The sequence below is a fragment of the Geotrypetes seraphini genome, chromosome 11 (assembly GCF_902459505.1).
Source record: "Geotrypetes seraphini chromosome 11, aGeoSer1.1, whole genome shotgun sequence".
Lineage (NCBI taxonomy): Eukaryota > Metazoa > Chordata > Amphibia > Gymnophiona > Dermophiidae > Geotrypetes > Geotrypetes seraphini.
The window spans coordinates 140,170,658-140,197,023 of record NC_047094.1 but is presented as its reverse complement, the minus strand read 5'-3'; the positions used below and the strand labels follow the sequence as shown (position 1 = coordinate 140,197,023).

At 44.2% G+C, this 26,366-nt stretch overlaps 1 protein-coding gene across 1 annotated transcript in view; it reads right to left on the bottom strand.

Annotated features, from left to right (window-relative positions):
* Positions 1 to 1,977: 1,977 nt before the first annotated feature.
* PHF20 (PHD finger protein 20) overlaps positions 1,978 to 26,366 on the bottom strand; it is a 177,819-nt gene continuing 153,430 nt past the window's right edge. The window contains exons 26-29 of the mRNA XM_033962633.1: positions 17,521 to 17,716; positions 8,522 to 8,918; positions 7,660 to 7,825; positions 1,978 to 5,188 (exon numbers count right to left, since the gene is read on the bottom strand). Coding sequence (XP_033818524.1) covers positions 5,028 to 5,188; positions 7,660 to 7,825; positions 8,522 to 8,918; positions 17,521 to 17,716 — 920 coding nt within the window. The 3' untranslated portion in view covers positions 1,978 to 5,027. The remainder of the gene's footprint in view (positions 5,189 to 7,659; positions 7,826 to 8,521; positions 8,919 to 17,520; positions 17,717 to 26,366) is intronic.

Sequence of the window (26,366 nt, the reverse complement as noted above, 5' to 3'; positions counted from 1 at the left end):
GACTGAAATAGCCTCTGAACTACAAAGAGGACGAAAGTCTGATTGAGATGAATTTGGAAGAGAACTGTGAATACACCAGGCCCTCCATTAAAGAAAGGAATGCTTGCTATTGGCCTGTAGGAGAATTAATTCCTTTGCTGGAATTAATTCTCCTATATCCAACATATGGGTTAGCCAACTATAAAGTTCAATCAAATCTTAGTGGTGCTGAGGATTCAGGTAGTCAGATCCAAACACTTGAATTTGATTGGTTAACAGGTAAAGGATCGCCAAGAGCTATGCTTTTGGAACAAAGGGAAGATTTTAAAGGTGCATCAGAAGCCTTGTGCAAGATGAAAGGGTACCTGTTAGGCCTACGAGAGATGCTTGCAACATCATTAGACAGCATTTCATCGCTCATGCGCAAGACTTGAATGTTTTCCATGCACTAGAACAGCAACTGCAGGCTTTAATAGTCCAAAAGAGGGATGGTGTGAACAGTTTAAAGCACATAGTCCTAAAAAGATGACTTGTTGAGGCCAGCTTTCCTCAAATTACTCATTATTAAATATTTATTTGTGATGATCTATATAGGATAACAATTCCCAACCACAGAACTTAAGCTAATTACACTCCACAAGTATAATGAATCATTTTGGTGCAAATTCCTAAAAAGCTATCAAAAGGAAACCTCTTTGGGTTTAAGCAAGTTTGACAGATGTAGTTAAAGAAATATTTTCAGTAACTGCTGGCTTCAAGTAGGCATTGGAATTTCTAATGCACAGAACATGACAATTGTTTTTAACTGATCTCTGGCAACTGAGGCAGATGCAATTCTGGCTTATCCCACTACAGGAAGAGACTGTTCACGGACATCTCTTTTGGGGAAAGACCAGGCCTGCTTTCTCCTGTCAGGCATTACTCTACTTCTCAAACTGTCCATATGCATACTCTTGCTCAGGACAGAGAAAGCAGAAGATACTTACCTGTAGCAGGTGGTGAGGAACAAACTAATCTGATAAACTTTAGCTAATATGACATGGTATATAATAGGGCTATGAATAAACCAAATGTTTTCAGTTTGGGCATTTTAATGTCTATTAAAACATTCTCCAATGCATGCCAAATTGATTGATGCATATTAATTAATTAAATACTACTTGTTCTGAATACCTAGGCCTTTCTCAACATTTGAAAGACAGTATTAAAGTGTAGCCCCAGGACATGAACCGGCATTTAGAATAAACTAAGAACTATATTAAGATACAAACAGAAACATCAAGACTAAAACCTAGAAGTACGAATTAGCATCAATGAAGGTTGGCATTTTGGACAATGTACCTAGTACTTTTGAGGTAAAGACTTAGCCCAGCATTTATATGTCAGTGAGGGAGGGGGCATTATAGGAAAAAAATGGCTGCTAAGCGCTATTGTGTAAATGGCGCTGAGTTTATAGAATAGCATTTGGCATCAGAATCTGCATTGAATTTTTGGTGCAAGGATTTACACCAACTGAAACCTCAAGCCTAGGCGCAGATCAACCTTATTCTGTATCGCTGTGTACAAATTCCAGCAATGACCTTGACCTGCCCATGCCCTCATGGCCACACCCCCTTTTGATCATGCATAAAAATTATCAGCACTAATTGGCTTATTGAGCAATTAAATTGCATTGCAAATTGGGTATGCACAATTTAAAGATTTATAAATAGAATTAGGGTGGTGGGGGATCGATTCCGTCCAAATGTAAGGAAGTTCTTCTTCACCCAGAGTGGTGGAAAACTGGAACACCCTTCCGGAGTCTGTTATAGGGGAAAACACAAAGTTGGACAAATTCCTGCTGAACCGGAACGAACGCAGGCAGGGCTAGTCTTGGTTAGGGCACTGGTCTTTGACCTGGGGGCCGCCACGTGAGCGGACTCCTGGGCACGATGGACCACTGGTCTGACCCAGCAGCGGCAATTCTTATGTACTCCAATGAAACAAATAAAATTTAAATAACCATCAAAAATCTTTTTATTTTTTCCCCAAACACCAAGACAGAAGTTTGTAGGTTTTGCAATTATTGCTTCAAAGCAAAATTTTATATACATAGTCTTCAATTTTGATAGTGCATAAACAAGGACAGATCTAGCCACAAACTGTGCAATGTTAACTCAACCTCATGCCATGGAGAGGGACCACAACAAGCGGGTATTAAGACAGACTACATTCAGAAAATCAGCATAAACGGGGCAGGGCTAGACAGGAAAAATGTCAATGACATCAGAACACCACCAGTAATGCATGCTATGTATGTGTTCATTTGCAGAAGTGAAAATAGCTACGTTTCTACGCAACCCACTGCCTAATTAAAACTTGAACTGGTTGTCATTTAACTACAACTGTTTTGATGAACCACAGCAATTTCCTGGAAATACCCTGATGTCACCGACTGGTCCCAAAAGGGTGTTACATAATCACAAATGCATGTGGATGCAGTGTCACTATCATCACGTAGGGAAGGCATTAAGAGCATCTTGCATTCGCTCTGCTTCTAGATCAAACAGCTCAGTGAAAAGGTACTAAAAGTGGACTTACAGAGATAAAGGCTATAAAAGTCTGGAGGGGGGAATTGGGGCAACTTTCAGGTGTACTATAAGGTCAAAGATGCCAAAGTTTTCTGTTTGCTAGTTTTCAAATGCATTCCCCCCCACCCAATTAGCTTTTTTTGTTGATAAAGGTTTATTATTTTTTAAAGATGTAATTAGTCCACACCTGAGCCTGAAATTTTGAAGGATTCCTTCTGTCTTGTGGTATAAATAAGCCAAATACCCTCTTTTGGCATCTTCTCGCTCAACAGGTCCCAATCTTCCATCCCACAGACTTATACTACTATTTAATAAAGCTCTGCTCCTTCAGGATGACCGTCTACCATGATTCAGGAGCTGCTCAGTAGCATGGAAGTGCAAATTTAATGCTGGAAAATTGATTGTATGACTGACAATAATATAAAAAGGCAATTGAACACTTATAGCTTATTAATCAGCCAGGAAGTTCCTTCTTATGGAAATGCTTTATTTGTGTTATTATTCACAAACTATAAAGAACCAGTATATTATAATATTCTCATTAATACTTTCTCTTAACTCAGAAGACTAACTGTGAAATAGAGGGGCTCATATTCAGCTTGTGGTTTTAAGCCATTTCTGGATGCCAGCACTGAATATGCGAGGTCAGTTGTTTTTTCTTGGTATTTTAACCCAGAAGTTATGCCAGGTACCAGCCAATAGCCAGTGCCAGCTAAGTAGGTAGAAACAGAACTGCTTTTGTGTGGTCCAGTCTGTCCACTTAGCTATATGCAAGCCCCAAATATCGCTGCTGCCCCCAGCATTGACCGGGCTACCAAGTATCAGCAGCTGGCCTGTTCAGTGGGGTCTGTGAGAACCAAACCTCTCCTGCCTACTTAAACCATGGTGAATATTGATCCCTGAATGGTTAAAAGTTATGAGTCCATTTATCCTTTTGCTTCTAACTGTATAAAGGGCAAAGAGAAACAGCCCCTCACCTGTACACTAGACACTGCTCTCAGAGATACCCTCCTCATTCATGCTTTATTTTTCATTAAAACAAATCGGATCAGGTGTCACAAAAGAACACAACTGTGCATCCTATAACCTGCGTTTGGTATGATGAGCGTATACAGTGGAGACACTCGAATGTCACCTGTACAATCATTAGAAGAATTCCAAGGTAGCCCAGGAAAATTATAAAAATTACTTCGATTTAGGATATTTTTAGGTAAATTACAAATTAGTGCTTTTTTTGTTTCTTCAAGAGGCATCAAAACCTTCTATAGTTGCATATAGGAAGAACTTGCATTTGATTAATTTGTTAAGATGCAATTCTGCAGTTTTATTTTCCAGTTCTTCACTAGACTAGTCTAAATGTCAACCGAGAACTTTTGTTACTAAGGATTTCTGCTTTCTGCCTCCGCTCCCTGGTACAGGAACTCGGCTGCACATTAGCAAAACCTAAAAGGAAATTCCAATATCAGATGTGGTTCTCTAGTGGACTAAGTTGCATCTCTTTGGTTTTATTTGAATTCAGTGAACCCAGAAGAAATGTGACTGATTAAAAGGCTTCTGGCACATCTCTTCTAAACTTATGAATGAGTTTTACAATCAAAACAAAATCAAAGAGATCAGGTGGACTTCTTTATTTTCTTAGCATAATAGAATTTGGTTTTGGGGGGGAAAAAGCCCCCCAAATCCTAAAGTTTTCTGTACAGTGAATTCTTGATTATTCCCCTTAATTTTCATAGTACGCAAATCAGAACCACGCAGACTTGTTTCAAACAAAGCATAGAAACTGGGTCTGCGGTATTCAGATAGTCTTGTAATACAAGGGGGTTACAGTGTTCAATTCAATCCTTTTTTGCACTACGAAGCATTGCTAAAGCCATCACTTTACTCATTTTCAGACTGAACACCAAACTGGGTTTGAATATGGTTCGCAGTTGCGAGTGCTAGTTTGATTGCATTCGTTCTGGAGGCCAGCAAAAATAGCATGCTTTCAATCAACTCTCCTTGGGAGGAGTTTGTTAACCATGACCTGAGATGCTTCTAAGGCTGAAATGTTCATAACACCCTTTTAAGCGTTCATATTCAAAACTGGACACTCATTCACTATGCTTTCGTGATTTCACTGTATCTCATATTGATTAAATACCGTCAACAAGAAAACATGATGATAGCTGGCACACAAGTTACCTGAACACAGTGGGAAATGCATTTATGACCACTGTTAAACAAAAAAATATATATAGTAAATTGGCTCTTACAATGCTCTCTTGTCGGCACAAACTTAAGTTAATTTTAATAAGAAAAAATACAAATCATAAAGTGGAAATTGATGTGTCATTCGAAACTGGAATGTGCCAGCCACTAATGTTCCTTTGCTTCCCCATCCACGCTGCCTTGATTGCTGCATGTCAGCAGACCACCCCTGAAGTCAATCTGCAATGTGCCATCAGCTGCACTTTTGGAAGATGTTCTTCCACTGTCTCATCATACCTGACAGTGTTCATATGTAGAACAGTGCAATGTCAGTTGCTGTACCTTGCTCAAGTCCAGCAGAAGCTGTCTGATGCGACGTTTCAGCTGCGGGAGCCTTGCCAGTGGCTCAGGGGGTTCCAGATCTCCTGTGTAATCCAAAAAACTCTCCAAGACTGCAAGGACAGGAGATAAGAAGTGGCAGCATCAGCATTGGCAACACTGTTTCTCCAATGCCAACCCAATAACTGAAATGAATTGCCTTTTGGGTCTTCTTGCACTCTATATACTTTTATAACATGAGAATTTTGTTTAAAATTACAAAAACGATAAGCAAAGCAACCATTCTCATGACACATCATTCAATAGATCCATGTAAAAAGTTACTTACCTGTAACAGTTATTATCCAAAGATAGAGGTCCTCCTAAATGGACCGCAGACTGGGCATCATTGTAGTCAATACGTTGATACCTTCCACCCAATGTGTGGCAGTGACCAAAAACCACAACAAGATGTAGGAATTATTAGAAAAGGGATGGTAAACAAGATTAAAAATGTTATACTGCCTCTGTAACTCTCAATGGTGCGACCTCACCTGGAGTATTGCGTTCAACTCTGGTCGACTTGTCTCAAGAAGATATAGCGGAACTAGAAAAGGTTCAAAGAAGATCGACTAAGACAGGATACTGGAATAGATGGACCACTGGTCTGATCCAGTATCCTGTTTCCACAGTGGCCAATCCAGGTCACAAGTACCAAGCAAAAACCCAAACAGTAGCAACATTCCAAGTGGCCCTAAATCTAGAACGCCAACTCAGTCCACACAAGTGCAGAACTTTGGCCTTTATCTGCCATCACATTTCTATGGGATAGGCACATGGGATCTCAGAGAGAGGAAGAGACAATAGTTAATGCAGATGGGCAAATGGGCCATCATGTTTCTATTAGATAGAAGAAGAGATAATAGTTAATGTGGATGGGCAGACTGGATAGGCCATTCCGCCTTCATGTTTCTATGTTTAAGAGGATGCATTTCTTGCTGTACATGGAAAAAGTACACTGCCAATGGGCATACAACACACCTGTTTTTTTTTTGGCATAAGGCCTTTTTCGGTTGTCTTTGTTTCATTAAATGAAGACAAATTTGGAAACAATAAAAATGAGTCCAAATGGGATGCATTTGGATTCTAAACCTTAGAGAAACTGAGAGCATACAGACCAAGTCTGTTGTCTGACTATCCTACTGAGGGTATCTCTAAACTGAGACCTTCAGGGATGGGTGACCAAGGCTCCAGGGAAGTAAATATTTGTACAGAACTGAGAAAAGCTGTGTATACAAATATCTACAATATGGGAAACAAAATTATGGATCTAGAGGCTGACTTAGATTTAATAGTGGTACATGGAGAACTTTGACTGAGATGGAGCTATACCAAGCTAAAATCTATCTAGGAAGAACAGTGATGGATGAAAGGAAAGAGGATGAGAAGGAGTGCAGATCTCTGCCTGGGATAGGCACGTGGGATCTCTTAGAGAGAAAGAGATAATGGTTACTGTGCATGGGCAGACAAGATGGGCCATTTGGCCTTTATTTGCTGTCATGTTTATTTGCAATTTTTTGCTGTTATCAAAGTTAAATGGGATTTCTGGATTTGATCTTGGTTTTCGGCAATTTTATAGAATATGTCATGCAAAGTTTGGGGTTGGTTTTTTTTTCTTTTTTGTTAATCCTGATAAATTGTTATATTGTTTCCCCAATGCCTGTTTTGTAAAGATTTATTTAATATTAATAAAATATCCTAGACTTGCAGAATATGAAAAATTCAAAAGAGGAAATAATGAGAACCACCAGACACACAGGTTCTATCATCCAATCAGTAAGTCACAACTATCCAGGGAAAAACCTCCAGTCCTCAACAGGTGGCAGAGATCAAGTGATGCCAGGTGACTATCAATCTCATCACCACCAAAGGCCTCCCAAAAAACAAATAGGCTTTAAAGCAGCCTAAAATTTTGGAAAGGATTCTTCAAGGCTAAGCAGGATGATATGCATTGTGCAAATTTTTAAGATCTTCGTCCAGTGAGTGTAATGACCATGTGCCAATTACACCCAATGTAACTCCTTACAATATCAGATGCAGTCTAGTACAAAATCTACTGAGGCCCATTTGTAAAATTCATACTAGAAAGCAAATGTAAAACTTGTCACAGATGTTGATAGTTTGATCATTAAAGTTCAAGTCCTGTATCCTGCCTTACTATAATATCGAGATGCAGAAAAGCAAATAAGGGGTTGGGATTTGCAAACTGCTTTACTTATTTTGTACCAGAGTGGGAATTCAACTCACAACTTCAGGGTGCCGAGGCAGAATCTTTGTAACTTGACGGCATCTCCCATCATTAATAGAGAGGAGTCGGAAGCTCTTGCCTTCTATATGGACTACTCTCTCCCACTTGGCATTGCTTGGAAGAAACCCTTTCCCCTGAGCAGGCCTGCAAACACACATTAATTTGCCACTCTTCCAAGAGCACCCCTCCTACCCTAATAAATATGAAACTAGCCAGTAGGAATATCAAGAAAACCAGGGAGTGTGGACTGGGCTCTACTGCCTTGACATGATGTAGCTATTGACCATCATCTCTTACCATCCAGCTCCTTCTCAATGAAATCCATCCTGTGAGTAACCTCATCCTGCAGGAACTCGACATGTGTCAGCAAGTTTAATTGTGACTTCAGGATTCCGTCACTGCACTCCAGCAACTTCATCTCCAGGGCATTTTCCGAAGAGGCTTTCTTCACACATTCTCTTACCTGACAAACACAAGGAAATTGCCTCAGACACCGGTGCCTCTGCACTGCACGTAGTGGTAAGCACATTACTCATAGTTAAGTGAAGGTAGCAATGAATGTTCCTTTAATATACTAATTAAGATGTTCCAAAATCCGCTCTGTATCTTACAGATCAGTTCATTATATAATGTAAGAGGAGTTCTCATGAACAAGTTAGTCTAAAACGGCACTCTCAAAATAAAAGTTATTATCCTAGAAATATCATTTGGAAATAAGACCACATTTCTCTTCCCAATTATAAGCCTTTTGGGGAACAGGAAAGTCCCTATTCTATCTGAATATAAGTGACTTTGAGCTATAACTGAAAAGGGCGTGTGCAAAATCTAAACTTCTCTCTCCTCTGAGGGCATCATTCGGCATTTCATTAATTGCTTTATGTTTAGAACTAACTTCCTAAGTTGGTACATCATTTCCCTTTGAGGCTGTTTTTAAAATCATAGTCCCTTCTTGTCCTGTTGTGTTTTTTTTTTTTTTTTTTTAATAGACTGTAAGCTCTATTAAGCAAGGACTTTCGCTCTGTGTATGTGTACATGCTGCATATATCTAGTAGCAGTATAGATATAAAAAAATATTAGTGACAGAAGCAAATCTCCAGAACTACACATGACAGACTGTCCATCACTCTTTTCCACATTTCTCCTGCTGGGTAGCACCTACCTTGCAATATTTCTGCTTTGGTTCACACTCTATCCAGCTCACATCTCTGTCCAGTTCCCAGCAAAACCTTTCCATTGCGTCATCTCTGTTTTCCCTAATCCTGTTCACTCTGTCAGCCATAGCAGCAGTCCTGGTCTCTACCACCAGCCTCTGCTCCACAGCTGGGTAATAGGCCCGTGGTTTCTGGTAACAATGTTCACTGGTGATATAGGATTCTTCCAGAGAAGCAACAACAGAAGGCTTTCCTAATCCTCCGTTGAAAGTCCGATAACTGGCCATCTCCTCTCGGCAACATTTCTCCTGGACAGGAAGGTTATGCTTGACATATGTCTTTTCATCCCCTGTAAGATGCTTCCAAGGCTGGCACCAAAGCTTCAGATCTGGATGTTCCTTACATCTGTTGGAAGTTAATGCAGGAAAATCATTGACATCAATAAGAAACTAATCTTTAGCATATTAGGCTAAGGAATATCAAATTTTTCACCAGCTTGCACATCAAGCCCTCATTTCTTTAAGACATTTGTCAACCAAAAATGTCAGAACTGAATAAAGGAAAGAAGAAAGCAAACAAAATCTCACATTTCTGCCAAGTATTACCCAATTCACTTTGAAAACTATGATAGTGGTATTACATGAAATGTGTGTGTTCTCACATGCCTTCATGCAAGATGTTGCTTTAGAAGACTGAATGAGAGAGAAAAGTCAATTTGTAGTATGTTACTGTGAGGCTCTTTTCAGACTAGTTTTCTGTCTATGGGCACATTAAGTCTGAAAATTTAATGGAATGGGACCACATTTATTGTGGGAAAAACCCAGTGAAGACCCAGCCACATCAGACTAGGGCTTTCAAGAGACATATTCTTTCTTCCCCCTTAAAAAAATGGCCCAATGGGAGATGCAGTTCCAATTTGTGTAACGGTACATTGACACACAGGACTTAAGGATTTGCTCCTTTTAGACCATCACTTCCCTCTGTTTATTATTTATTTTAAAAACTTGTAGCCCACCTAAAAACTACCAAGAAACATACACAAGTCATCAAATACATTAACAGTTTTCAATAGCATAAAAACAATTCAAATCTCACATCATAATATAGAAACATAGAATATGACGGCAGAAAAGGACTATAGCCCATCAAGTCTGCCCACGCTAATGACCCACCCCCAGACTTCACCCGGCTAGAGATCCCACATACATATCCCATTTCTTTTTGAAATCGAGCACGCTGCTGGCGTCAATCACCTGCAATGGAAGTTCATTCCAATGATCGACTACCCTTTCGTTGAAGAAATAATTCCTGGTGTCGCCATGAAATTGCCCACCTTTGATTTTCAGCGGATGACCTCTTGTGGTTGAAGGTCCTTTAAGAAAGAAGATATCATCTTCCACCTCGATGCGGCCCGTGATATATTTAAAAGTCTCAATCATGTCCCCCCTCTCTCTACGTTCCTCGAGCGAGTATAGTTGCAGTTTATTCAGTCTTTCCTCATATGGGAGGCTCTTGAGTCCTGAGACCATCCTGGTGGTAATTCGCTGAACCGACTCGATTCTCTGCACATCTTTTTGATAATGTGGTCTCCAGAATTGAATACAATATTCAAGATGAGGTCTCACCATGGATCTGTACAGGGACATTATGGCTTCGGGCCTCCGGCTGACGAAACCTCTACGGATGCATCCCACCATTTGTCTAGCCTTGGATGCAGCTTTCTCCACCTGCTTGGCAGTTTTCATGTCTTCACTAATGATTACTCCCAAATCTCGTTCTGCCCTAGTCCTAGCTAAGGTCTCACCATTCAGAGTGTAAGTTCTGCATGGGTTTTTGCTGCCAAGGTGCATGACCTTACATTTTTTGGCATTAAAGCCCAGCTGCCAAGTCGAGGACCAATGTTCCAATAAGAGCAGGTCCTGCTCCATACTGTCGGGTAAGGTGCTGTTATCTACTATGTTGCATAGTTTGGCGTCGTCGGCGAATAGTGTTATTTTACTTTGAAGCCCTTGAGTCAGGTCTCTTATGTATATGTTGAAAAGGATCGGTCCCAAGACCGATCCCTGTGGCACTCCACTGGTCACCTCCGATGTATTGGAGGGGGTACCGTTAACCACCACCCTCTGGATTCTACCGCTTAACCAGTCATTGACCCATGTCGTCAATATCACTCCCAATCCCATCGAAGTCATCTTGCTCAACAATCTGCGGTGCGGGATGCTATCAAAAGCTTTGCTGAAGTCCAAGTACACGACGTCTAGAGACTTCCCCATATCCAGTTTCCTTGTAACCCAGTCAAAGAAGCTGATCAGATTGGATTGACAGGATCTTCCCTTTGTGAATCCATGCTGCTGGGGATCCTGTAGATTCTCCTCGGTCAGGATCGTATCTAATTCCTGTTTAATGAGTCTTTCCATGAGTTTGCTCACTATTGAGGTGAGACTGACCGGTCTGTAATTCGCAGCTTCCGTTCTGCAACCTTTTTTGTGCAATGGAATGACGTTAGCTGTTTTCCAGTCCATGGGGACTTTTCCGGTACTTAGGGAAAGATTGAACAGCACGGATAGCGGTTCCACCAGGACATCACACAACTCCCTAAGAATCCTGGGGTGTAGATTGTCCGGTCCCATGGCTTTGTTCACCTTAAGTTTTGATAGTTTGCCATGGACACTGCTGGGTGTAAACTTGAAGTTTTGAAACGGGTCTTCCGAGGTTTGCCTTGCTTGCAGTTGTGGACCAGTCCCCGGTGCCTCACAAGTAAAGAATGAGCAAAAGTATTCATTTAGTAGTTTGGCTTTATCAGAATCCGTTTCTGCATAGGTCCCGTCTGTTTTCCTGAGACGTACTATCCCATCTGTGTTTCGTTTCCTGTCGCTAATGTATCTGAAGAAGGATTTATCCCCTTTTTTAATGTTTTTCGCTAGTTGTTCTTCTGTTTGAATCTTGGCCTCTCTGACTGCCGCTTTGACTGCTTTAGACCTGGTCAGATAGTCTTCTTTTATCACCCTGTTTCCTGTATGCTTGTAGGAAATAAAAGCTTTTTTTTTTCCTTGACAAGATCCGAGATCTCTGCAGAGAACCACTGGGGCTTGTTCTTCCTCTGTCGTTTGCTTACTGTTTTTATATAGCGGTTTGTTGCCTCATGCAAGGTGCATTTCAGGATTGACCACATAGCCTCTACATTGTTGGTTTCAGCTTGGTTTTGTAGCGCCTGATGGACAAAGTCTCCCATGCGTTTAAAATCAGTGCCCTGAAAGTCGAGGACCTTTGTTGCTGTGTTTGATCTAGTGAAGCCTATCTTGATGTTGAACCATACCATGTTGTGGTCGCTGGAGGCTAGTGTATCACCTACCGAAACTTCTGAAACGCTTTCTCCGTTGGTGAGTATCAGGTCCAGTGTTGCCTGATCTCTGGTGGGCTCCAGCACCATTTGTTTGAGTCGCGCCCCTTTTATGGAGGTTAAAAGCCTTCTGCTGCCGCTGGTAGTAGCGGAAAGTGTCTTCCAATCAGCGTCGGGCATATTGAAGTCCCCTAGCAGAACCGTGTCCCCGCGTAAAGTGATGTTCTCAATGTCTTTGATTAGTTCCATATCCCTGTCTTCCTGCTGTTTTGGGGGCCTGTATACTACACCCAGATACAAGCATTTTTCGTTTCCTCTGGCCAGGTTCACCCAGAGTGATTCCCCGGTGTAGTTGACATCTGTGATTCTGGTGACTTTGATGTTATCTCTAGTGTATAGTGCTACCCCACCCCCTATCCTTCCCTCTCTGTCCCGACGAAGTAAGTTGTATCCTGGTATAGCCATGTCCCACCCATGTGAGTCTGTGAACCAAGTCTCAGATATCGCTATTACATCGAGGTCGGCGTTCGTTATCTCTGTTTCTAATTCTAGAATTTTATTGCCTAAGCTGTGTGCATTAACATACATAGCCCTCCATACTTTATGTTTGCTAAGACCCTGTGTAGAATTTCCCGCCTGAGTTTGAGTGGCTTTTGTATGATTGTTTTTACTGTGTGAACTTACCTCGGTCTCAGAAATGGAGTGTCAATTCACCTCTCCTGGAAAATTCCTTACTGCGCTAGTACATGAGTGGGTACCCTCCCCCAACTTACCTAGTTTAAAGCCCTTCGGAGGAGGTGGGCTAGTCGATGTCCGAAGACGTTCTTGCCTCTCCTTGTCAGGTGGAGTCCATCTGGTCCCTGCAGTCCCTTTAGTGCCTCTCCATGGTCCAGGAAGCCGAAGTTCATGTTCCTGCACCATTCATGTAGCCACTCGTTCATCCTCTGGATACGCTCCTCCCTGGCTCTTCCCTTGTCTCTTACAGGGAGGATCGAGGAGAAGACCACCTGCGCTCCCATCTGCTTCAGCCTCTCACCCAGGGCTCCAAAGTCCTTAGGTATGTTCTCTGGGGTGTTCCTGGCAGTGTCGTTCGTACCCACGTGAATAAGGAGCATGGGGAAGTAGTCCTCGGGCCTGATGAGTCGGTCTAGGCAGGCGGTCACGTCCTGGATCCTGGCCCCTGGCAGGCAGCAAACCTCTCTCGACTGCATATCCGGTCTGCAGATTGGTCCCTCGGTGCCCCTCAGCAGGGAGTCCCCAATGACCACTACTCTGCGCTTCTTTGAGGGGAGCTGATTAGTTGTCTCTGGAACTGGGACTGTCTGAATGTTGACCTCCTGTGCCTTGCTCGCGGGTCCTTCCTGTAGTATCTGGAATCTGTTCCTCAAGGTTATTAGTGGGGTTGATGTAGGGCTGCCCTGTGTGCAAGAGAAGGAGACAGGAGATGAAAAAGAAGAATTAGAAGAATGTTTTCCGTGTTTTCTTGTGGAGGAGGTTACCAACTGCCAAGAGTCAGCGTCCCCATCCTCCTCCTGCACCCCAGTCGTTGGTGCCAAAGTTGTAGGTTTGGTCAGTTTGGGCGTCTTGAGGATGATCTTGCCTGGCTCCTGCTCGGTGATCTGGGACAGCTCTTGGATAACCTTGTCAATGAATGTCTCGTCCTCTCTGATGCTCAATGCCTTCATCCATCTTAAAAAAAGGTTTCTACAAATAAAAAGATGCTCCAAAGTTTTTTTGAATTGCTGTATAATTATTCACCATCCTTAACTCTCCAGCTAAGCCATTCCGCAATTCACCCCAGCCACTGACATTGCTCTAATAGCTGCATATTTAGTCTGTTGCAGATCTCAGTGAACATTGTGGATGATACCATATCATAACTTGAGATAAATACCAAGCTCTTAAACCATGATGGACTGCCTGGAAAGTCAACACCAACACTTGAAATACAATCCTACTTTTAACAGGCAAACAAAGCATTCTGGACCACCTGCAGTGCTCTACAGCGGGTCAAGATCCCAAAGGATTCACAATGTAAAAGAATGTACACGCATCAAACCATCGGCGATCGAATACCAACACAGAAACTCTCTAAATCTGTCCTGCACCACCACTACAGATCACAGAAAAACTCATTCTCAGTTTTGTATCACCAGCACGTGAGCACATGTAAACCACTCAGAACTGAGTCATTGGTAGCGGTATAGAAGCCTTCCCTAAACAAAACACACACCTATGAGGATATCCTTAGACTGCAAATTGCTTTTATTAGTATGGATTCATTATATTTAGGGCTTCTGATTTTAGATTGTAAACACATTCCAATTTAAATTCTCTCACCTTTCATCCTCCACTCCGTTTTTGTGCCATTTCTGTGCTGCTGACTTCCCAACTACACAGATGTATTATTTATTTATATTTAGCTCACAAGGTAAGGTAAGGTACAGTCAGGTACACAAGTATCCCTGCCCCAAGATGACACACAATCTAAGTCTGCACCTCAGTTAATGTAAGGTTAAGTAAGAAAAACAAAGGGATTTGAATCAGACTTGTCAGCCCAGTCCTCTAACCACTAAGCTATTCATGGCTACTACCGTATATATGCTAATATAAACCAAAAATGGGGGTCCCGGTTTATATTCAGGTCAGCGCCCCCCTCCCAGATTTATTGCAGGCCACCACCAGGCTCTGCACCCTGCCCCCCTCTCTGCCCTGTCCATTGTACCTCCTCTGCCAAATCCTGGTGGTCCAGAGGTGCAGTGGGCAAGAGCGAGCAAAAACACTTTAATGGGGCCATGAACATCATCATTGGTCACAAAACCCCAGTATATTTTTTCTTTTTTTCGTGTTAATTACACCTAAATTTATGTGCATTGAAAAGGAATACTTGTGTGATTGATAACAGGCAGTATTAATGTGATTTTCCTAAACAATTCTCATTACTGAAAATAGAATCTTTTCACATTTAACTTCAATTATCAGCCATTGAATAATAAAGGTTGGTCTGTCCGTTTCACTGCTGTATGGCTTCTTCAGGGGAAGTGCTTATTCCATAATGTAAAGTCTAGGCTGTTTTTATCGAGTGCACTGGCTGTTTTATTCTAAAGCCAACTGCATACTGCCATTCAGTACACCTCTGGCCCGTGAGAACTCGAGGCGGCCATTCAGGGAGGGGCTCAGCAGAGGCAGGAGTTCGGAAAGCTTGCTCCTGCCTGGTACTCTGCTGGACCACCAGGGATTCAAAAAGGTACGCAGAGGTGTAAAAAAAAAAAAAAAAATTTGGCAGAATTAGCCGGGACAGGAGACGGGAAGGATCCCTCCTGTCTTGACCCACTAGAACATACGGCAAGCTCGGCGAAGGCTTGCAACAAGTCCAAGAGAGGGGGGCGAGTGGGCGATGATCAGAATATAAGCGGAGACCCCCATTTTGGGGCCATTTTTTGGTCCCAAAATCTCGGTTTATATTCGAGTATATACGGTATAGGTTTAGATTCAACAGGGCTGGCAGAATTCAAGCCTTCTGTGTTTGATCAGCTAAATCTGAGCCACGAGGGCAGTTACTTCTTCACATGGGTGGACCTCAGCGTCATAGTTTCTGTGTTCCCCAGATGTAAACTACAGGAAGTGCGGCAGAGGAACTCTAGAAATATATCTAACTGAAGTATCAGAAAACTTGTCAATGTCTGGGTCATTTTGCCTCTTGTTTGAGAGAGGGGTAGCAAGGTGAGAATTGGGTGGAGGGAGTGCCAAAATATTCTTGGCATGTATAAATAGTTCTCGGTGTATATACAGTATGTGGGTATATAAGGACTGAAGTGGGGATAGGAACCTAGGCAGAGGGGGCTTGTTTTTAACACCATGTAAATAGCTTGAATCCGTTTGGGGGGGAGGTTTATCAGGTGTCATTACAGATGGATGAAGAGGCTCATATGGCACACAGGCATTCAACTGGATTATTGGACTGAAGACACAACACAATTGTTCCCATCCCCAAATAATCCATTTACCAAATAAATGCGGACTTCAGTATGACCTGTAGAGATTTTTCCTGTACTTTCTCCATGTTCTTATCACCTTATGCCTGGTTACTGCAATTCGCTTCTGTCTTCCACTAAACCATCTCTCTCCCCTTCAATCTGTTCAGAATTCTGCTGCAAGACTTACATTCCGTCACTACACTCATATTAGCTCTCTCTTCAAGTCACTTCATCGGTTCCCTATCCATTTCCACATACAGTTCACACTCCTCTTATTGACTTACAAGTACATTCACTCTGCAACTCCTCAGTGTCTCCTCTTATCTCCCGAAACTCCATTATTTGTACCCTTCTCCCTCTACGGCCAACTCGACTCTGCAGGGGGAAGTATGCTTGCATGCATCCCCTCCATGGTGGTGACCATGAGGCAACGTGCAGGTCCTCTCACAGGGGAATCAAACAGCAGCCAGGCTTCATGCCGTCGCCATGGCTCACCCTAGGCATCTGAGCACAGGGGAGAGCAGAGTCACTGAGTCAAGAGTTAAGCCTAGTCCACCATGTCTGTTGTCTGCCTTCTGCAGCTGTCATCCTCCAGGTTCCTTTGCCTCTCCTAGGGTTGGAGGACCAGCAATGCAGCCATGCCACTCATTGCCCCTCATCTACAGGCTCTGGCTTGAGATGGAGGGCGGCCAAGATGTTGGTGGTGTCCTTTTAAGGGCTTGGCCTTGTGGTGGGGGTGCTTTCTGGGGCCTCATCTTCCTTGGATGCAGAGGAGCTAACCTCCTCTTCCTCACCTACCATGTTCATCTCAGCTGTAGGAGGAAGCAAGTCTGTGATAAGCTGTATGGCACATTTCTGCAACAGGGTGGAAGCAACCCTGGGTCAGACCTTGTGTCTCATATCCCTGCCCTTTATACCACCCAGTGGGGTCTGTCCTGTTTCCCCAGGACCTCCAGTTCTGCCTACATGCACAGTATCTATATAGCTGAATAGTTTCCGATTAGGAGTGTAATGCGCTTATTCTCATTGAGGACACCAACAGTCTCCTGCCCCACTGCATAGCAGTTAGGACAAGTTTTGTATAATATTCTCATAAAGTTCACTTTCTATCTCTTTACTGGATGAAGATGGAAGGATCCGAGTGCAAACTGTTACACAGCATTCTTGGAAGCTCAGAACTTAAGAGGCAGATGAAGCTGTAAACAGAAGAGACCTGCATACTCCAACTTTATGACAAAATGTACCAATTTTACACTCTGAATTCCAAAGCTTTGATAATGTAGTGATCAGCAAACAGCCAATACAACTTCCAGAATCCTGGACATAGACCGTTTAGTCAGTGGGATCATAGTACTTGGGAGACAAGGGTTAGAAAACATTACATAGTTTTGTTTAGTCTTTGGACAGAATATCTTATTCCCTTGATGCAAGGACATCCATGAAAGAGCGCCTACTGATCAACCCAGAAAATAAAAGCCTGACCTACAAAGGACTGATCTTCCAGCTACAGCCTGTAGATTGATTTCTACAGACTCATTAATGGATCAGGGGGCTCAAAATCACCTGAGTAGCCTGGATCAATGTGGACCAGTCAGCAGCACAAATTGGCTTAACTAACTTTCAGAAGCTGATCAGTTGAAAATACCTGGCCTGGTGCACCTATTGACTATTTTGGAGAAGTGCAGCTTACTGTAAAATTTTCATCTTGAGCTGTAGGCCATGCAGCACTTCGATCACTCTCTGTACATCACCCAGTAGCTGGTGAGTGGTTACAATCTTTTTTGCGTTCTGGTGCGAATAATTGTCTTCCAAAAACGCCAAGCCATGCATGCAGCCATGACTTAACCACTCCTTGTCATACCAGTACTTCAAACTAGCTCTCTGACCTACAGCAAGAGGAACAAAATGTTAAGAATGCAAAGAGCAGCATAGAAATACCTACTATTACAAAACAATTGTATCTTATTTTTCTTAAATAAGCACAGCAAACTCTCAAACTCACACCTTTCAAAAACAATTTTTAGGAAGACAAAGTAAAGTGCCCCCACCCACACTTTAGCTAGGGATTCTTATGACTATCTTGTCCTCAGAGAAAGCCAAGTTACTTAATTGTAGCAGGTGCCCTCAGTGCCCCAAAAGTTCTCACATATGGACTTCATCTGATGGAGCTTGACTGGTGATATTCAAGAGCTTTCCAGAGTGGCATTGGCACCTTCATGAGCACATCTCTGTAGTTGGGCATCATGGTCAGCAGATTGGAGAGGTGGCAGTCTAGTTTCACTGCTCTGGTGGCTAATAGTCCGTCGTATACCTTTGATTGGGGGGTGGGTAAAGTGTGCATGAGTTCTCCTTGGTCTGGATGTGTTTTTCCTGATTAGGCAGTTGCTCAGATAGCTTGGTCCGTTTCCATTTAGGGCTTTGAATAGGGTGCAGTATGCGTGCTTGTACTGGGAGCCAGTGTGAATCTCGGACGGCAAGGGAATCCCCAGCACCTTTGGTGATAAGGGAACCTCGGGCCTCCCCACCCTTTGTGGCTGTTGGGGAATCCCTCATGCCAGCACAATCTGATGCTGAGGGTTCCCCCTTCTGGCCATGAGCAAAAAAATAGACACACCAGCCACATTAAGCCCTTGGCTGGAGCACACTGAGCACTTCTTAGGCTTGCAAGGCAGGTTGAATGAACCCAGCAGGTAAAGGGAAGAAAACTATGCATGAAATCTGTCCCTATAAACCGGCACACAGACAAAAACTTGGGTTTTTTGGTTTGTTTTTTTTTATAAAACTTTAAAGTAACAGGAGCAGACCCTTCGGGCACTCAAGGCTGTAGTCAATGACCACAGGCAAGGCCTATAGCTGAGGCACCTCTAGAGAAAAAGTGGGGGAATGGGGGGAGGGACTCGGCCACCTGAGTGTGACACCCCCGAGGTGTGATGAGCCCCTCGTGGGATCCCAGCTCCATCTAACAAGAAAAAAGGGCAGAAAAGGACAGTGCCTATCCCGTCCAACAGACCCTGACCAAGGGGAAAAAGATGACTGCACAGGCTTACCACCTCCACCTGTTGGAGACTGAGAACAGAGCAATTGTAGATGGGACTGCACAGCCCACTTGTACTACTTCCAAAAGTGAATACCTCTGTCTCCACCTGCTGGCAGAGGAGCGTAAACACATCTGTCTCTGCTGGTCAGGAGGAATGCTAAAGAATTTGGGATTTGTAGGACAGGGTGGAGTCTAGCAGGATTGTAGTCAACTTAGGAGTGTATCAATATAAACGAAATGAACTGGTTAAGGTGTAAATCCTACTGGTTAAGGTAGCAACTTAGAACATAATCCTAACCAATTTTAAATGGCCTCAAATTTGACACAGGTGAATGTGTCAACACCTAAAGTCACCTGAAGCATACTGGAAACTTTTGCTCCTTGGAGGTCACTGCACACCTCCTATTGTTGTGGAAGTTAACAATCCTCATGTTGGGGATGCTTTATGCCTCGATGCTCTAATGAGGCAGAATTTCTATGCGTTCTGCCACCAAAGACAAAGCCTGCCTCTTCTTTGGGTAGGACCTAAAGGATGACCAGCCTGACAGTGTCAATGTTCAACGTCTCAGCTGACTGAGGCTCTCTCGATGTCCAATAAATCTATAGCATTTTTCAGCTATGGGACCCATGGAGACCTCCAATACTGAAGTCAATGGATCGGACAGATCTACACTAAATGTCATCTGAGCTGCTTCACAGGGATAGGCACGTGGGATCGCTCGGAGAGAGAAAGAGATAATGGTTACTGCAGATGGGCCATTTGGCCTTTATCTGCCATCATGTTTCTATGTTACAAACCCTTCTCTTGGGCATCTGTGAATATAATTTATGAAAGGAATCATGTTCAAGCCCCACACACTGCAGGCACCACTTATAGTAGGTATCTATTATGGATATGGCCCTCTTGCACTGGGTGTATTTCTTGAAGCTGTTAGGTGCTTTTTTTTTTTGAGGGGGAGGGGGGAACAGCCAACGTGATATTAAATGACTATGATGAAAGTATCCCAACCTGGAGCCTGAGAGGCAAAACGATTAAAAAAAAAATTAAAGATATTTAGGCTAAAATTCACCGCATGATACTTGAAATTATTCAGAAAAAAATGCATTCAGTGTATGCTCTGGTGACTCTTGGCTGACTCTACAGAAAAACAGATTGAAACAGTATATTATGTGACAGTGACAGGCAAGAGGTGGTGTGCCCGTGTGGTCAGCCTACTCAAAAGCTTCTAGAACACCAACCCAGAGCAGTAATTCCCTCAACGGGCTCCATTGGTGATATTACCCATGTTGTCAGGACTTGTTTATATTTGGGGAAAAAAAAAAAACAAAACCCCATCAGTTTCAGTTTTGTGACACCAGAATCCTTTCATGTCTTTGGTCAGGACTTGGACAAAGATCAGTCTGATGCCCTTTTTAAGATGCAAACTGCCAACAGTCATGCATTTGGGCTGGACCAGGATGTAAAAACAAAACAAAACAAAAAAACAACCTTTTTACTGATTAAAGTCTATGGAGATGTAATTTAGTGAGATGAACATGTGGCCTTTTTGATCATACCAAATACTTTTCAGAAACAAACCATCAAATATCAAATATATCTCAGAGAGCTTGAGACACCACTTGAAGCCCTTTCTTTGGGACACGGGTCTAAAAAAGCCATAGCAAAATCAAATGACTCAGTGGCAAAGAAAGCCCTGACCAACGCTGCTCAAAGTGAAAGCAGTGTAGAAACCCTTAATCAGGAGTTCTCACAAAGGAAGGGTCAGTTTTGAGCAATGACAATCCAGTGAACCACTTAAGTTGGGAATTAAGAGTTTACCTTAATGGAGGGCGCTAAGGAAAAAGTGAAACTGTGCTGCGAACAGAGGAACCCAACACGCCTGCTGTACACCACTCTGGAAAGACATGTAATATCTGAAAGCTTTGCAATGCAGCTCACCAGCTGGCTCCACTGGATTGCATCGTCTATATGCAAGGACTTGCTATCCTCATTCTTTGGAGAAGGAGCAAAATCAATAATAAAACAATTTTCCACATAAGCACAGCATCGAAGCACAAAATTAGGGAATTCATATTTTACAAGATATTTTTTATGTAAGCCAGTCAAAACTATGAAAGTTTCAAAATGTAACAATTAAAAAACAAACAAACACCCCCCCCCCAAAACCTTTAACCTTTCTGGACCTGATATTAAATAAAATATCATAAATCTGTGTCCTATTTTCAGTCAAACTTGGAGGCCAAGCTTTCAGCTGAACTTCATCTTAATTTAGGAGCTTAAAAGGAGAAATTAGGTTCTTACCTGCTAATTTACTTTCTTTTAGCCTCTTCAGACCGGCATAAAAAACTTACAAGCGGGTTATATCTCATCATGACCAGCAGGTGGAGACTGCTTTGAAAACTTTGGAATAGTACATATCAGGTGTATCCCCCTAATTACCTCAGTCTGCCAAACAGCCAAGCAGAACTAAGAAGTATAAATAGAAAAAAATCAGGACTCCGAACAGGAGTATCAACTAATAAAAACAGGAACGCGGTTGGAAAATGCAAAGGAACAAATGCAAACAGCAAAGGTCCCCACAGTTCGCCAGCTATGCCAGCCAAGCCACAGCCCTGTTCTTAGATCTCCCCGGCCCTAGAAAAACACTAGAACCCGCCAAAATAGCAAAATCTGCATGCAAGAACAACAAGACAATAGACAGGGTGGGATCCAATGCCAGTCTGGAGAGGCTAAAAAAGTAAATTAGCAGGTAAGAACCTAATTTCTCCTTCTTTAGCAACTCTCCGGCATAGGAAAATCTTACAAACCGAGTCCCCATCGGAACACATTCACCGAACACCACGTCCCAACGCACCTGAACGTCCAAACAGTAGTGTCTGACAAAGGAATGCAAGGAAGACGAAACAGCAGTCTTACAAATATCCACTGGAGGCAGTAGCGAAGACTCTGCCCAATAAGCGGCCTGATCCCAAGTGGAATGAGTCTTGAGAATGGCTGGAACAGGTTTCTTCTGAAGAAGGTAAGTGGAAGCAATAGTCTCTTTAATCCAGCACGCAATGGTGCCTTGGAAGCGCCATCCTTCTTACGAGGTCCCGCTAGAAGGACAAAAAGATGATCTGATTTCCTGATCTCCAGGGTCCTCTGCACGTACGTACGAAGGACCCAACCAACATCCAATTTGCGCAACTGTTTCTGTTCCGAAGAACCCTCCCGACTACCCAGCACTGGGAGGACCATGGACTGATTGACATGAAAAGAAGAAACTACCTTTTGCAGAAAGGAACAGGTCTCAACACGCCCCGCTCCCTAGAAAACTCGAGGAAGGGAGACCTAGAAGAGAGAGCTTGCAGTTCCGAAACACGTCTAGCAGAAATAATAGCCACCAAGAAGACTGCCTTAAGAGTAAAGTCCTTCAACGAGCAGCACCTAAAGGTTCAAAAGGGGGGGCAACACCAACCTGGAAAGGACCAGATTCAAATCTCAAGAGGGAACAGAAGGTCGCATGGGAGGCTTGAGCAATTTGGCCACCTGCAAGAAGCGAACATCATCAGGAATGGCAGTTAGACCCTGACCCCGTAATAACCCACAAAAGGCTGACAAGGTCACAAACTGAACCCGGAAAGAAGACCAAGCCAAGCCCCTGTCCAGGCCATTCTGCAAGAACTCTAAGATGTTAGGCAGGGAAGTGAGAAAAGAGACCACTCCCTGCAGCAAACACCACTCCTCAAATATACACCAAACCTGCACATAAGCCCGAGAAGTGGAAAGTCTCCGGGACCCCAAGAGAGTGGAGATCACTATCTGAATACCCCCTTCTTACCTAGGCATTCCTTTTCAAAAGCCAAGCCGTAAGACAAAAAGGATCCGGATCGAACATGGGAATAGGGCCCCGAGTCAGAAGATTGTGCGAAAGAGGAAGAGGATTTGACACCAGATGCGCATACCACGGCTGCCTGGGCCAATCCAGAGCCACCAGGCCCGGATGACGAACAATGCAGAATAGAACTCTGCCCACTAACGGCCCAACGCACCTGAACGTCCAAACAGTAGTGTCTGACAAAGGAATGCAAGGAAGACGAAACAGCAGTCTTACAAATATCCACTGGAGGCAGTAGCGAAGACTCTGCCCAATAAGCGGCCTGATCCCAAGTGGAATGAGTCTTGAGAATGGCTGGAACAGGTTTCTTCTGAAGAAGGTAAGTGGAAGCAATAGTCTCTTTAATCCAGCACGCAATGGTGCCTTGGAAGCGCCATCCTTCTTACGAGGTCCCGCTAGAAGGACAAAAAGATGATCTGATTTCCTGATCTCCAGGGTCCTCTGCACGTACGTACGAAGGACCCAACCAACATCCAATTTGCGCAACTGTTTCTGTTCCGAAGAACCCTCCCGACTACCCAGCACTGGGAGGACCATGGACTGATTGACATGAAAAGAAGAAACTACCTTTTGCAGAAAGGAACAGGTCTCAACACGCCCCGCTCCCTAGAAAACTCGAGGAAGGGAGACCTAGAAGAGAGAGCTTGCAGTTCCGAAACACGTCTAGCAGAAATAATAGCCACCAAGAAGACTGCCTTAAGAGTAAAGTCCTTCAACGAGCAGCACCTAAAGGTTCAAAAGGGGGGGCAACACCAACCTGGAAAGGACCAGATTCAAATCTCAAGAGGGAACAGAAGGTCGCATGGGAGGCTTGAGCAATTTGGCCACCTGCAAGAAGCGAACATCATCAGGAATGGCAGTTAGACCCTGACCCCGTAATAACCCACAAAAGGCTGACAAGGTCACAAACTGAACCCGGAAAGAAGACCAAGCCAAGCCCCTGTCCAGGCCATTCTGCAAGAACTCTAAGATGTTAGGCAGGGAAGTGAGAAAAGAGACCACTCCCTGCAGCAAACACCACTCCTCAAATATACACCAAACCTGCACATAAGCCCGAGAAGTGGAAAGTCTCCGGGACCCCAAGAGAGTGGAGATCACTATCTGAATACCCCCTTCTTACCTAGGCATTCCTTTTCAAAAGCCAAGCCGTAAGACAAAAAGGATCCAGATCGAACATGGGAATAGGGCCCCGAGTCAGAAGATTGTGCGAAAGAGGAAGAGGATTTGACACCAGATGCGCATACCACGGCTGCCTGGGCCAATCCAGAGCCACCAGGCCCGGATGACGAACAATGCAGAATAGAACTCTGCCCACTAACGGCCACAGAGGGAACACATACAACAGCCCCCCCGTTAACCATGGTTGAACCACAGCATCCAGAACCTCGGCCTGACCGTCTCTGCGGAGTGTTTTGGCATTGGTGTTTTGGCGTTGACACCCGTGGTCATCAGGTCCATGAGGGGCTGACCCCAAGACTGCACTATCAACTGAAAATCCACATGGCTTAGACACCACTCTCAGGGATCTAGCATGTGACGACTGAGGAAGTCTGCTTGAACATTCTCCACTCTGGCTATGTGAGAGGCCGAGATGTCCTGAAGATGTGACTCTGCCCAGACCATGAGCTGAGCCGCCTCCTGCTCCACCTGAGTGCTCTTGGTGCCCCCGACGATTGACATAGGCCACCGCTGTGGCACTGTCCGACAGAACCCTGACCGACTTATCCGTCAAGAAGGAACGGAAGAGACACCGAGCTCCCCAACCGAGGAAACTGGCATCCGTGAGAAGCACCGTCCACTGTGGCTGATCCAAACTCATCCCTTGAACAAAATGGGAGGTCTGGAGCCACCAACGAAGACTGCAGTGAGCCAAGCCCCGCAGAATAACAAGGTGATCCAGACTGTGCCTCTGGGGCGACCACCTCCGAAGCAGAGCATACTGAAGAGCCCTTTTCTGCCGTCATCTTTCTATGTTTCATGTGGGCTCGAACCCACCTCACCACGTCAAAGAAAGCCGCCATCGACCCCAAGACTTGGAGGAAATCCTGTGCCCGAGGACACCGGGATGCCATAAGCAGGCGAATCTGAGATTGCAATTTGCTTACTCGGGCCTCTGGGAGGAAGACCTTCTCCAAGGAGGTGTCGAACACAACCCCAAGATACTCCAGGTGCTGCGAGGGGGCCAACCAGCTCTTGGCAAGCTGGACAACCCACCGCAGTGACTACAGGAACTCCATCACCCCAGCCGTGACCCGGGAGCTCTCCTGGAACGACTTTGCATGAATCAACCAGTTGTCCATGTAGGGATGCACCAGAATGCCCTCGGTCCACCGCAACGAGCACCATAACCTTGGTGAGCATCCAGGGAGCTGTGGCCAGACCAAAAGGAAGCGCACAGAACTGATAGTGCTGACCCAAGATCGCAAAACAAAGGAAGCGCTGATGGGAGGCCGGATTGGAACATGCAAGTAGGCCTCCGTCAGTTCGAGAGTGGTTAGATACTCCCCCGGCTGAACCGCCAGAATCACAGATTGCATTGTCTCCATGCAAAAAGACGGAACTCCAACAGCCCTGTTGACCCCTTTCAAATCTAAGATGGGCTGAAAGGACCTCTCTTTCTTGGACACCACAAAGTAAATCGAGTACCTGCTGGTGCAACACTCCTGAGGGGGAACCGGAACAACAGCTTTGATATCTAGCAATCTTTGAAGAGTCTGGTGAAAAGCCTGCTTCTTCCACACTGCCTGACAAGGAAAAGTTAGAAAATGATCTGGCAGGGAGTGGGCAAACTGCAGAGCAGAACCGTCCCGAATCACCTCCAGGACCCTGATTAGATGTTATGTCTACCCACTCTGGAGAAAAAACTCACACAGCCAAGCACCCACCGGAACCAAAGGGGGCGCCGGCAAAGAGTCATTGGGCAGGATGGACAGTGGGGGAACCGACGGAGAGATTTCCAGCACCTGACGGGCCCCCCAATAGGACTGCATTTGCTGAAATGACCCCAGGCAAAATCAGAGGTCGGGTAGGAAGCAGCCCCAAGCCCAGTGGAAATTTCGCCGGGTTTGACACCCCCGAGGTAGGATGGATCCCCAAACAGGGTCCACCAAAGCTCAATCCGGCACCAAAAAGGGGACGAAAAGCCCTAAACAAATTCCAACAGCCCTAAGGGAGATGGGTACAGCTCACCAACACCTGCTGGAGACTGACAGAAGACTGAGGTAATTAGGGGGGGAGATACCTGGTATGTACTATTCCAAAGTTTTGTCTCAGTTTCCACCTGCTGGTCATGATGAGATATAACCCGCTTGTAAGATTTTCCTATGCCGGTCTGGAGAGTTGCTAAAGAAGTTATGCTTACAAATTTAGGCCTGTCATTTATTTGCCTAGATCTATAAACCTAGTGCTGAAATCTGTGCTATGTGCCCAACTTTTTTACCCCACCCAAAATCCACCCCCTACTGCCACCCACTTTTTGGGCTCCTAAATTTAGGAGTTTTGTGATAATTTTAGACACTCAACACTAGGAAGTTTTCAGAGAGACCAATTTAGGAGCGTAATTCTCAAAGTCAGGGGAATAAACCTGTAAACACTGAGTCTTCTGTATCTTGGGATTTTCTT